A 12,548-nucleotide genomic window follows, 5' to 3' on the forward strand; every position below is an offset into this window, starting at 1 on the left:
CGTAATTAGCATCCGGAAGGACGGTTTCGGTAGGGGCCACGTCGTGCCGCCTGACAGTAAACTGGGGACCGATGCATGGTCGAGTCTGAGCCGTCTGGAAGGGTCCAGATCCAGAGGGTCCGATCCAGAGGGTCGAGTACCTGGCCTTCTGGCCTGGATTGGGGTAGTTCTAGCCCTGGACAGTCGTTCGGGAGGGAATACCGGCTGCTCTCTATGCTGTGGGGGAGGAGCGGTTAGTACTTCACGAATGTAATTAGGAAGGAGTGATGGGAGCGACGGTGGAGCCTGATGGCAAAGGGCTATCGCAAGCTTCCTGATCTCCATGCATTCCTGCCTTGTGTGGGGGCTGCTGTGGTCCGGACCGTGGGTCAGGGTGGTCTTGAAAGCCTATGGAGTATGTGCCCCTGGAGTGGCAGTCCAGGGGTGCCTAAGAATCGCTGTGAGTGAGGGTCACATTGATTTTGGACACCAAAGTCACTGCACCAATAGCACGCTTTTTTAGCACCTGCCTCTTGGGCCGGGTCTTTTGGCTGAGACCAGAGGAATTTTTTATTCCTGGCCGGAGGGCCTGGTCATTGTTTTACACAATGGCCACCTTTTCACTCTCCTCTCCACTATCCCTTCCCCACTTTTTATTTACTTTATTGTGTGTCACGTCTTTGTTTGTCACTTTTACTGTTTGCTGTGACGAGTAGGATCACAGGTCCCAGGGCCTGTCCTGAAAGTTGGGGAGGGGGTGGACATGGCCTTCTGGCTTAGCTCACCCTCTTCCTTAGGGTTGGGGTCTCCCTTCGGGGGAGCCTCACCTAGTATTTGGGTGGGTCTGTTTTGGCAGACCTTCCAAAGAATGGGGTCTGACTGGTTTCGGCCAAGAAGACCAAGTTTTAAGTGTCCTTGTCCCTGTCAGGAGCCTAACGCCCCGGGGGATTCAGGACAAGGCCCTCTCATTTTCGAGGGCTTGTGTACCCGTCTGCACTTTTTTGTGTCACTCTTTATGTGTGTGCACATTTTTTATGCACCTGGTCAAGTTTTTGAGTGTGTTTTGCACGCCTCCGGCTTTCAGAAAAAAAACCAAAAAAAAAAACCTGAGGCCGCATGGCAGCAGGCTTCCCCGGAGGACAGCGTGTCCTCTCTCCTGGGCTGGTGCAATCATCTCCTGGAGAGACCCAGGGCTTAGTGTGCCAAAAAAATAAATACCCTCTCCCAGCATCCTTCAGGGTCACCCTCCCTGTGATTGGCTGAAGTGGTATTATTTTCATACTGTGTTCTGCATAGCTTCTACCTATTTACCTAGAACCTTCCTAGGTTACAGAGGAAGCCAGAGGCAGGACTTGCAGCACTTGAGCAGGCATTACTAAACGATTACAGCTCTTTGTTCAGTAGAACAACAAAACTATAATACACTAACTCTCTACTAAGCCTAGCACCTAACTAAGAGGGTGCTACACAGCCGTTGTCTACCAGCTGGACATTTTATATCTGATGATTTGATAGGAGCACAGACTTTTACATGTTGATAATAATGTGATCACTTCCTCCAACTTTGGTACCTTAAACAGAAAGTGATAATGAGGGAGGAGTCAATAACCCAATGATGGGGGTCTTCAGGATCAGTCCAGTCTTCATCTTGGTTGTTCTCCCCCCATCCTACATAGTTACATAGTAGGTCAAAAGACAATAGTCCATCCAGTTCGACCTGTGTAGTTGTATATGTGTCGGTGTCTAGAATTATTTCCCATATCCCTGTATGTTGTGTTCTTTAAGATATACATCCAAGAGTCTTTTAAAAATATCTATACCGTTCCACATCCTTGTTGCCCTGATAGTGAAGAACCCTCTGTGCAGTTTAAGGTTAAACCGCTTCTCTTCCAATCTCAACGTGGGGCCCCCGTGTCCTCTTACACTCCCTGGGACTGAATAGTTTAATTCCTATGCTGGGATCGCCATTGAGGTATTTGTAGATTGCTATCATATCTCCTCTCAAGCGTCTCTTCTCCAGAAAGAATAAATTTAGTGTCTGCACTCGTTCCTCGTAATTAAGGTCCTCCAGTCCCCACTCCCCCCCCCCTTTTTTTTTGCTCTTCTTTGGAATTGCTCCAGTTCCAGCACATCCCTTATGAGGACTGGTGACCAGAGCTGGGCAGAATACTCCAGATGAGGCCGGGCCAACGTTTTATAAAGTGGCAGAATTATAGTTTTGTCCCTGGAGTATATCTCTCTCTTCCCTTTTTTTTTTTTTTTTTTTTTTTTATACATGCTAATATTCTGTCAGCTTTGGTAGCTGCAGTGTGACATTGCATGCTATTGCTCAATCTGTGTCATCTATTAGGACCCCTTGATCCTACTCTATCTTTGATTCTCTCAGCGGTTCTCCACCTAATGAATAGTTTGCATTTATGGCCTCTTTCACACGAAGGAACCGTTCAGGTCCGCCTGTCAGTTTTCTAGGTGGACCTGAACAGATGCTCCATAGACCTCTGTGGAGCGTCGGATGTCAGCAGTGACATGTCCGCTGACATCCAACCTGATCCAAAAAAGTGTGATGGAGGAAAAACCATCATCGGATCGGGTGACGATGGACTCTGCAGTCCGTCCTCATCCGATCCCCCATAGGGGAGAGCGGTGCTCTGACAGGTCCGTCCCTGCGCAGTGTGCAGAGACAGACCTGTCATCTTTCTGCTCAGCGGGGATCGACGGAGCGGATGCTCACGGGGCGAATCATCACGGATCCGTCTCATGTGAAAGGACCCTTTTTTGCCCCCAAGTGCATTACTTTACATTTCTCCACATAAAACCTCATTTGCCATTTGTCTGCCCACTCCTTTATCTTATTGCAGTCATTCTGCAAACTTTCTATATCCTGATGGGAGTTTATTACTCTGCTTCTCTTTGTTTTTATCCGCAAAAATTGAGACTGAACTAGATATCTCACCCTCTATATCGTTAATGAATACATTGAATAGAATTGGTCCCAAGACGGAACCTTGGGGTACCCCACTCGCCACTCCAGACCAGTCTGAGTACATGTTATTTATCACCACTCTTTGAACCCGTCCCTGTAACCAGTTTTTTACCCAAGCACAAACCTTACAGTCCATGCCTGCAGAGCTCAGGTTGTATATTAAGCGTTTATGGGCAGGGGCGTAACTATAGGGGGTGCAGCAGTCGCGACCACATCCGGGCCCTGTGATGCAGGGGGCCCATGCAGCCCCCTCTACATATGGCCAGCAGCAGCATAGGCAGCTAGGGGTACCAGTGCACTATGCACACGGGTGGCTGGAGGTGGAGGGTGACTAGCAGAGCTCCATGCTCGACTATCACACTGGCTGCTCTTTAGTTGTGCATTCCCCGCATGACCTGTGTCCTCGGCCTCGGAGTACCCCTCTCCTGCTCCATGCATTGCCGCTCAGTCCGATGTCTGTTCTCCCCAGCCAGAGTCCCACCCCCCCTGAGTCCGGCCCACACTGCACTGCATACTTCTCCCGGGTAAACAAACTTTAAGCACACAGATGCAGTGCAGCCCTATGAGAGCCCCCCGGAGGACACTGCAGGCTTGTCTGCCAGCCCCCCTCCTCCCCGTCATACACAGATGATGAAAGGTCTTTCTGGGAGATATGCTAATCACCCGTCCAGCACACTGGATGGAGCCCAGGCGAACATGGATGAGTGCGCGGCCTGCAGCTTGGTCATGGTGAGTGAGAGGACCCCATCCCCCACAGACCATTATATACCCCTTCCATCTCCCCCTGGGGACAGGGACCCCTTCTCACGTGGGGACAGGGACCCCCATCTCCCCTGGGAACAGGGACCCCTTCTCACCTGGGGGCAGTAACTTCATATGCCCTGGAGAAAAGGACCTCATCTCTTCTGGGGACTCTTCTTCCCCCTCCTTCCTAGGGACAGTCCCCCAATGGGGCACCTAAAAATAAAAAATAAATTTAATAAAAAAAACTACTGATACCAGTGGTGGAACTACAGGGCTCACAAAGGTCATACCTGTGACCACGCCCTGGAGTGCCACTGCCAGACTCGGAGGGAAGGGCCCTGGCTGGGGTTCAGGGGGGCCCTTCATGGTTTCTTGCATCGGGGCCCTGAAGGTTCTAGTTACGCCACTGTTTATGGGGGATTGTATCAAATGCTTTTGCAAAATCCAGATACCCTAAATCCACAGGCCTTACCCTGTATAGATGGCAGCTCACTTCCTCGTGGAACCTTAGAAGATTGGTCTGGCAGGAATGTCCTCTCGTAAACCCATGCTGATTACCGCTAATGATATTTTTTCCTCAGTAAATCTTTGGATATGGTCCCTAATCATCCCCTCCAATAATTTTTTTTTTTTAATTTTTTATTCCCCTCCAATAATTTACCCACTATTGATGTTAGGCTGACTGGCCTGTAATTCCCAGGGTTTTCTCTCTGCCCTTTTTTGAATATTGGTACCACGTTGGCTTTTCTCCAATCAGCTTGTACCAATCCTGTCAGTATGCTGTTCATAAAGATTAGGAACAATGGCCTGGCTATAACTTGACTAAGTTCTCTAAGGACTCTTGGGTGTAAGCCATCTGGTCCCTTTGATTTATTTGTTACGTTTATTAAGTCTTTCCTGGTCTCCACTCTCTGTTAGCCACTAGGGATGAGACGAACACCCCCAGGTTCGGTTCGCATCCAGAAAATGCGAACAGGCAAAAAATGTATCCGAACACCGTTAAAATCTATGGGACACGAACATGAATAATCAAAAGTGCTAATTTTAAAGGCTTATATGTCTGGTATTATCATAAAAAGTGTTTGGTGACCCGGGTCCTGCCCCAGGGGCCATGTATCAATGCAAAAAAAGTTTTAAAAAACTGCAGTTTTTTCGGGAGCAGTTATTTTAATAATGCTTAAAGTGTAATATTCTTAAAATTTTGTACCGGGGGGGTGTAGAGTATGAAAAGGGGCGCTTGTTTCCCGTGTTTAGAACAGTTTGACAGCAAAATTACATTTCTAAAGGAAAAAATTTCATTTGAAACTACTCTAATGAATTGTCGGTCCGACAATACACACAAAATGCCATTGATAAAAACGGCATAGGATTTCCCCACAGGGGAACCCTGAACCAAAATTAAAAAAAAAATGCATGGGGGTCCCCCTAAATTCCATATCGGGCCCTTCAGGTCTTGTATGGATATTAAGGAGAACCCCATGCCCGCCCTCCGTTATATAAGAAGTGTCAGAAGAACTGAAGCATCACACAGCGGAAGACTCCCACTGAGGTGGATCGTGCGGACGGAGCGGGGAAGATGTGGGACGAGAAGAGCGGAGGAAGAAAATGGAAGAAGAAGTGGAAAGAAGAAGAAATAAAGGACTTGTCAAAAACCGTCTCTTGTGTTTTTTTTTTTTTTAACCTTTTTGAGAAATGGTAGGGGTACATTTGTACCCCATTACCAATTCACATGGGGGGGTGGGATCTGGGGGTCCCTTGTTAAAGGGGGCTTCCAGATTCCGATAAGCCCGCCGCCCTCAGACCCCCGCAACCACGGGCAAGGGTTGTGGGGATGAGGCCCTTCTTCTGAGGCCATACCCCAAAGCACCCTCCCAATGTTGAGGGCATGTGGCCTGGTATGGTTCAGGAGGGGGGCGCGCCCTCTCATCCCTTTTTTCCTGTGGCCTGTCAGGTTGCATGGTCACGTTCTCTCGTCCCTCTTTTCCTGTGGCCTGGTATGGATTTTGAGGGGGACCCCCACGCCAGTTTTTTTTTTTTTTCAATTTTAGCGCAGGGTTCCCCTTAATACCCATACCAGACCTAAAGGGCCTGGTATGGAATTTAGGGGGACCCCACGCATTTTTTTTTCATTTTGGTCCGGGGGTTCCCCCGTGGGGAAATCCCATGCCGTTTTTATCCATGATCTTTTATGTGTATTGTCGGACCGACAATTCATTATAGCCGCGAGCAGTTTTAAATGATTTTTTTTCCTTTCAAAAAGTAATTTTGCTGTCAGACTGTTCTAAACACGGGAAACATGCGCCCCTTTACAGGCATACTATAGACACCCCCGGTACGAAATTTAAAGGAATATACTTTTATTGTTTCACTTTAAGCATTATTAAAATCACTGCTCCCGAAAAAACAGCCGTTATTAAAACTTTTTTTGCATTGATACATGTCTCCTGGGGCAGGACCCGGGTCCCCAAACCCTTTTTATGACAATACCATGCATATAAGCCTTTAAAATTAGCACTTTTGATTTCTCCCATAGACTTATAAAGGGTGTTCCGCGGCTTTCGATTTTGCCACGAACACCCCAAATTGTTTAATATTCGGTGAATGGGCGAACAGCCAATGTTCGAGTTGAACTCATGTTCGACCCAAACATAAAGCCCATCCATATTAGCCAGAAGGGTATTCCTGCGTTGTCACTAACACTACAGTTGTAGTCAGTAAACCCTTATTTTTTCTCACGTAAAAACTGAGGAGAAGAAGGCATTTAGTACAGTTGCCTTCTTTGTGTTATCCGTAACCATCCTCATCTTTTGTGTGTGCAATGTGTTCTGATTTTGCATTTTTACTGTAAATATAATTTAAAAAAAAAATTAGGTTTTTAATACTCTCTTCTGCTATATGTCTTTTGTAATCTTTTTTTTTTAGCCATCCTGATTGCCATTTTACACTTATTGCATTCCTTGTAGTGTTGGAATGCTGATGGTGACCTATTTATTTTTTATTTTTTTAAAGGCCATATTTTTCAACTTAATGAGGCTATTCACATTACGGTTTAGCCAACCTGGTTTATTCTTTGCTCTTCTATATTTATTTCCCATTGTAATGCACTGTTTGATACCTTTGTTTAATATACTCCTAAAGCATTCTATTTCACTTCTGTGTTCATTGTCCAGGTCTTCCCCACTTCTTGATCTCTGGTGGGACTCAGCACAGCTGTTATTCATGACTAAATCATGGACTAAAAGAAGGAAGTGCAGGACTTCTTGTGTTAGAAAGATGGCAATGAGTGATAGAGGGGGTGGGGACACTCGTCCTATAATCCCCTCATCACTGTCACTCCTATAAAAGACAGTTCTCGTTGTTTCCTCACTCTCTGACTAAGGTCCATGAATAAAGAAATGATCTGGTAGGAGATCAGAGGATCCATTTACTAGTTACCTTGAGGGTGGAATTTAGGGGTGCAACAGATCAAAAAACTCACGGATCGGATCGTTCCTCGGATCAGAGTCACGGATCGGATCATTTTTCGGATCAGCAAATAAAAATTGAATTTGCAAACACCTGTGAAAATTCCACCACCATATAGTCCCCACTGGAATATCCACAATCTCCCCACTGTAATATACATCTCCCCCAATGTAATATCGGCTGGGTATGGCAGAGTATTGGCAAGGTATTGGCAGGATATTGCAGAGTATGGAGGAATGGCTGTGACTGCAATTGTCACAGAGCAGCGCTGTGGGCACTACAGATGCAGCCCACAGCGCTGCTGCCATTCGATCTCTCCCCTCCACTGTACAGATTTGTACAGAGAGGGGAGAGAGGAACCACCGTCATCTTTATGCCAGTTTGTTTACAAGTGATCGATCCGTCATTTGATGGAGCCATCACATTGTAAACGGCGATGGCTGCACCAAGATGGGCGCCGCTCCGGAACTAGGCCGAAGCCATGGCCGAGACCGCAGAGCGCGGCGTGTGCCGATCTGAGCGGGATGACCCGTTCGGATCACGGATCGGTGCCGATCCATTGCACCCCTAGTGGAATTGTAAGATCCTCAGAGACAAAGCTGACTGATGTGGGGGGGGGGGGGAGTCCTAGTTTAGGGGAACCAATCTGCTCATGTCTAGTAATAATCTTTTTATTTCTATTTTAGTAGATGGACGGGAGATGAGGAAAACCTCAGAGGATTGTCTCACTTTGTCTCCAGACTGTAAAGTAGAAGATGAGGACATCACACAGTATAGTCCAGGAGAAAACCCGATTACCTCAAATGTCCATCCGGCACCACACAGTGTAGATGGACCATCGTATTCCTCTTATCCTGAGGAACCTCAGACTGTGAGGGACGGTGCCGTCCTTCCAACAACAGATCAGAGGTTTTCCTGTACTGAGTTCCATTCTAAATCCAAACTTGATGTGCATAAAAAATCTCACACAGGTTGGAATCCATACTGCTGTCTTGAGTGCGGAGATTTTTTTTCAGATAAGTCCAATCTTTACAGACATCAAAGATCTCACATGGAGGAAAAACCATATTCCTGTCTCGAGTGCGGCAAATATTTTTCAGACAAGTCTCATCTTTACAGACATCAGAGATCTCACACGGGTGAGAAACCATATTCCTGTCCTCAGTGCGGGAAATGTTTTTCAGAGAAGTCCGGTCTTTACAGACATCAGAGATTTCACACAGGGGAGAAGCCGTATTCCTGTCCTGAGTGCGGGAAATGTTTTTCATTGAAGTCAAATCTTTCCACTCATCAGAGATCTCACACGGGGGAGAAGCCTTATTCCTGTCCTGAGTGCGGGAAATGTTTTTCACAGAAGTCCAGTCTTTGTAGACATCAGATATCTCACACGAAGGAGAAGCCGTATTCCTGTCCTGAGTGAGGGAATTGTTCCTCACTGAAGTCCTGTCTTCCTGTACATCAGGGATCCCACACAACCTTCGAGGTGTATTAGTGCCTTGAGTGCGGGAAATGTCTTCTATATGAATGTTGTTGGACATCACAGCTCTCATGTGGGGAAGAAGCACACCCTGATATACACCTCAGATATACTCCATGGCTGATCTCCATCATGTAAGAAACAGTTGATAAGGAGATCAGAGATCACCAAAGACATGGATGAAGTGTTGTACCATGTTGGCCATTAATAGCAGTAGAAAAATAATTTGTGGTTTTAAGTTTTCATGAACATTTATGCTGCGTATACACAAGTGGAATGTCCGACAGAAAAAGTCAGGCGGAATCTTTTCATCGGATATTCCGATTGTGTGTGTATGCCTCATCGGACTTTTGTTTTCGAAAATTCTGACGGACCTAGAAACAGAACATGTTAGGAATTGGTTCAGTCGGAAATATTTCGATCGGGAAAGCCGCTCGTCTGTATGCGGAACCAAAAACGACGCATGCTCTCAAGCAAGTACAAGACGGAAGCTATTGGCTACTGGCTATTGAACTTTCTTTTTTTCTAGTCCCATCGTACGTGTTGTGCGTCACCACGTTCTTAACAATTGGACTTTGGTGTGATCGTGTGTAGGCAAGACCATTTCAGCGGAACTCCGTTGGAAAAACCTTCAGAGTTTATTCCGACGGGAAAACCGGTCGTGTGTACGCGGCATTAGAGGTCTATTTTTTTTTTATTTGTTGAATGGATGTATTTTATTCCATACACTGATTTACTTGGTTCCCTCTAGTGGCCATAATGCAGTTTTGTGCTATTTTTACTGATTGTAGTTTAATTTTAATATCCTCTGTCAGAGATGAGAGATTTCAGTAGGCCTCAAAAAGTGGATGAACTATAATTTTGATATTATTGAACTGTTACCCTTTTGGAGACCTTTTAAAACAAAATACATGATCTCACACTTTTTGTTGTTTCCAAATGTTCAGGGGATTAGTTATCTGGAACTTTTACAAACCCTGTGTTGAAACAAGAGACTGGAACAATGGTAGCTTTTGTCACCAAACAAAAAGATGTGTACTTATCTTTGTTGGTTAGATTGAGAAGACCAAACCTGCATAGGGAATAATCACATGGAAATAACCCTTAAAGTGAAAGTAAACCCATCGATTTAAACAGTTAACAAAAAAAGGCATGTCGGGAATGCTAACTGCACATTGGCTATGCTCTCAGCCAAACTATCAAACCATCCAATGGCTGGTGTCATAATGAATCACATGTGCAGCACCATAGCAGTTGAAGATTAAACAGTGGCAAAGATGGCAGCTTCCTTGGCTGAAAATGATAGGGGAGTTTACTTCCACTTTAACTAGAAAACCCCATTGTGCGCAAGTGAAGACTGTTTGGACAATATACAACCATGAAGACAAAATTCAATAGCTGACACCTTGTCCAACAAAACCTATTGTGTGAATTCTAGGGACTTGATGGATACAGCTAAGCCACCTAAACATTTATTGGACTGCTCAAAGTCCATCTCAAAACATGGTGTTAGAGGGATATGCAAGTCAGACATATTTTAAAAGTACTCATACGGTGAATATAAGTCATTCAAACTATATGTGATGTTTGTAGGTCACAAAAGAGATATTATAATTTTAGTATCTAATGATCTAAAGAATTTTGTCATAAAGAAAATATATATGAAAGTGCGATTGGAAGTGTTTTAGCAACGAATTAGTATTATGAAAAACATATAATCGTGATTATAACTGTATAAGAATAATGTCTAGTAGGGCTGAAACAACAAATCAATTAATCGATTATGGAATTAATCGATTACTATTTTCATAATCGATTAATCGGCCAGTAACAAAATGGGGTTAAAGTTAATGAGTCTGATATTTACTAGATTTACCCTTTAATAGTATATCTCTCCTCTAATAGTATATACAATATATCATTCCTCAAATAGTATATACAGTATATATCTCCTCTAATAGTTTATACAGTATATCCCCTCTAATAGTATATACATTATATCTCTCTAATGTATATACAGTATATAGCCTCTAATAGTATATACAGTATATCTTTTCTAATAGTACCGGTATCATATATATATATTACAGTATATCTCTTCTGTCTGTTAATCTCAGAGTGGATTAGATATTTTGCTCCCCAACCATATAGTTGGTTACTTATATTTACTACTGCATAGAGACATTTAAGAATAAATTGCCTTTTTTTTTTAAACTTTACATATTAACTAAATTATACACCACACTTTTTTTTTTTTTAAGGTTATTAACCGAGTAATCAAAACAATAATCGGCCAACTAATCGATTATGAAAATAGTCATTAGTTGCAGCCCTAATGTCTAGATAAACAAATATTGATTGGATACCCGAATTATACATGTATCCATATAGATAATAATTTTATGTGGTTTCGATTGGTGTGTGTGTGTGTGTGTGTGCATATGTGTGTGTATATATAATAACCTGTGTCCTTTCTAAATGGACTAAAGATTTAATTGATATACATATATATAACCATTTTTATACAATGGGGATTATTCAAAATTATGTTAAGCATATTTTCTATTATATCGGTTACTACCATTCCTGAACACTAGAGATATATTCATTAGAACATATATAAAAACAATATATGCACAAAAGGTTTGGAGGTAAGGGACTTTTGAAAATAAAGAGTAATATAGTGAAAAAATATACAAATTATTTATTTAATTATTATTAATTGATCTCTTTTTTTTTTCATCTTTTATGCATATTTTAGAGAGTAACACATTGTCTTTTTGTGATATAAACACTTCTACTCCCTTGTTCCTGAAGAAGCCGATCAAGGCGAAACATGTTGAACGTATTGGGATGGAACCTCTGTCGGTCTCTAATAGAATGTCACCTGTGTTTATGCATTAGGTGCCTGTTATAGACCATAGGGAACTGTATTAAATGTTGGATTTTTTTTTATATATATATATATATATATATATGTGGAGTATGTGTTAAATAAATTTGTATATTTTTTTCACTATATTTTTCTTTTATTTTCAATATTATTTGGTACCACAAAAGTCCCTTACCTCCAAACTTTTTTTGCAGATATCTCTTTCTGGGATGTTGGTACTACTATTGTATATTAGCCGAACGGACCTCTGTCAGAATATTTTGGCAAATATATAAAATAGGGATGCACCGGAATTTCGGCCGCCAAAACATATCGGCCGAAAATGCCCTTTTTCGGCAATTTGCCGAAAGGAAAAAACGGCCGATAATTAAGCCGAAAATGGGGCGGGGCCTGGGGCAGAACTCCGCCCCGCCCCTGGTGCCTCCCATGATGGGGGTGAATAGCGCAGGACTGATGCAGCCAGTGATGTCCCTCTGCAGTGAAGAGAGCCGTTTGGTTGAATAGAGCGCCGGGAACATCACAGCTAATAGCTGTGTGTTCCCCGTCGTGCGCCGTCACACACAGCCCCTCCCCCTTGTCCGGGGAACTTTGATAGACAGATCACCTGTCCAGATTGGACGGGTGATCTGTCTATCAAAGTGCCTGGGCAAGGGGGAGGGGCTGTGTGTGACGGCGCACGACGGGGAACACACAGCTATTGAAATTAAAGCTGTGATGTTCCCGGCGCTCTATTCAACCAAACGGCTCTCTTCACTGCAGAGGGACATCGCTGGCTGCATCAGTCCTGCGCTATTCACCCCCACCATGGGATGCACCAGGGGTGGGGAGGGGGCAACACTGTCTGCATCACAGGGGGCAACACTGGCTGCATCACAGGGGGCAACACTGGCTGCATCACTGGGGGCAACACTGGCTGCATCACTGGGGGCAACACTGGCTGCACTTATCTCTTTTATCAGGTCGCCAGTCTCTGACCACCTCCTGTACCAGGTCGCCAGTCTCTGACC

The 12,548-nt window shown here is 44.1% G+C and overlaps 1 protein-coding gene across 1 annotated transcript in view; it reads left to right on the forward strand.

Annotated features, from left to right (window-relative positions):
• The window catches only part of LOC143989920 (uncharacterized), a 123,279-nt gene that overhangs the window by 5,198 nt on the left and 105,533 nt on the right, over window positions 1-12,548 (forward strand). Inside the window, exon 9 of the mRNA XM_077490192.1 lies at window positions 7,858-8,574. Coding sequence (XP_077346318.1) covers window positions 7,858-8,574 — 717 coding nt within the window. The remainder of the gene's footprint in view (window positions 1-7,857; window positions 8,575-12,548) is intronic.

Source organism: Lithobates pipiens, unplaced genomic scaffold (genome assembly GCF_037356315.1).
Source record: "Lithobates pipiens isolate NorthernLeopardFrog02 unplaced genomic scaffold, aLitPip1_a1.2 Scaffold_18, whole genome shotgun sequence".
Lineage (NCBI taxonomy): Eukaryota > Metazoa > Chordata > Amphibia > Anura > Ranidae > Lithobates > Lithobates pipiens.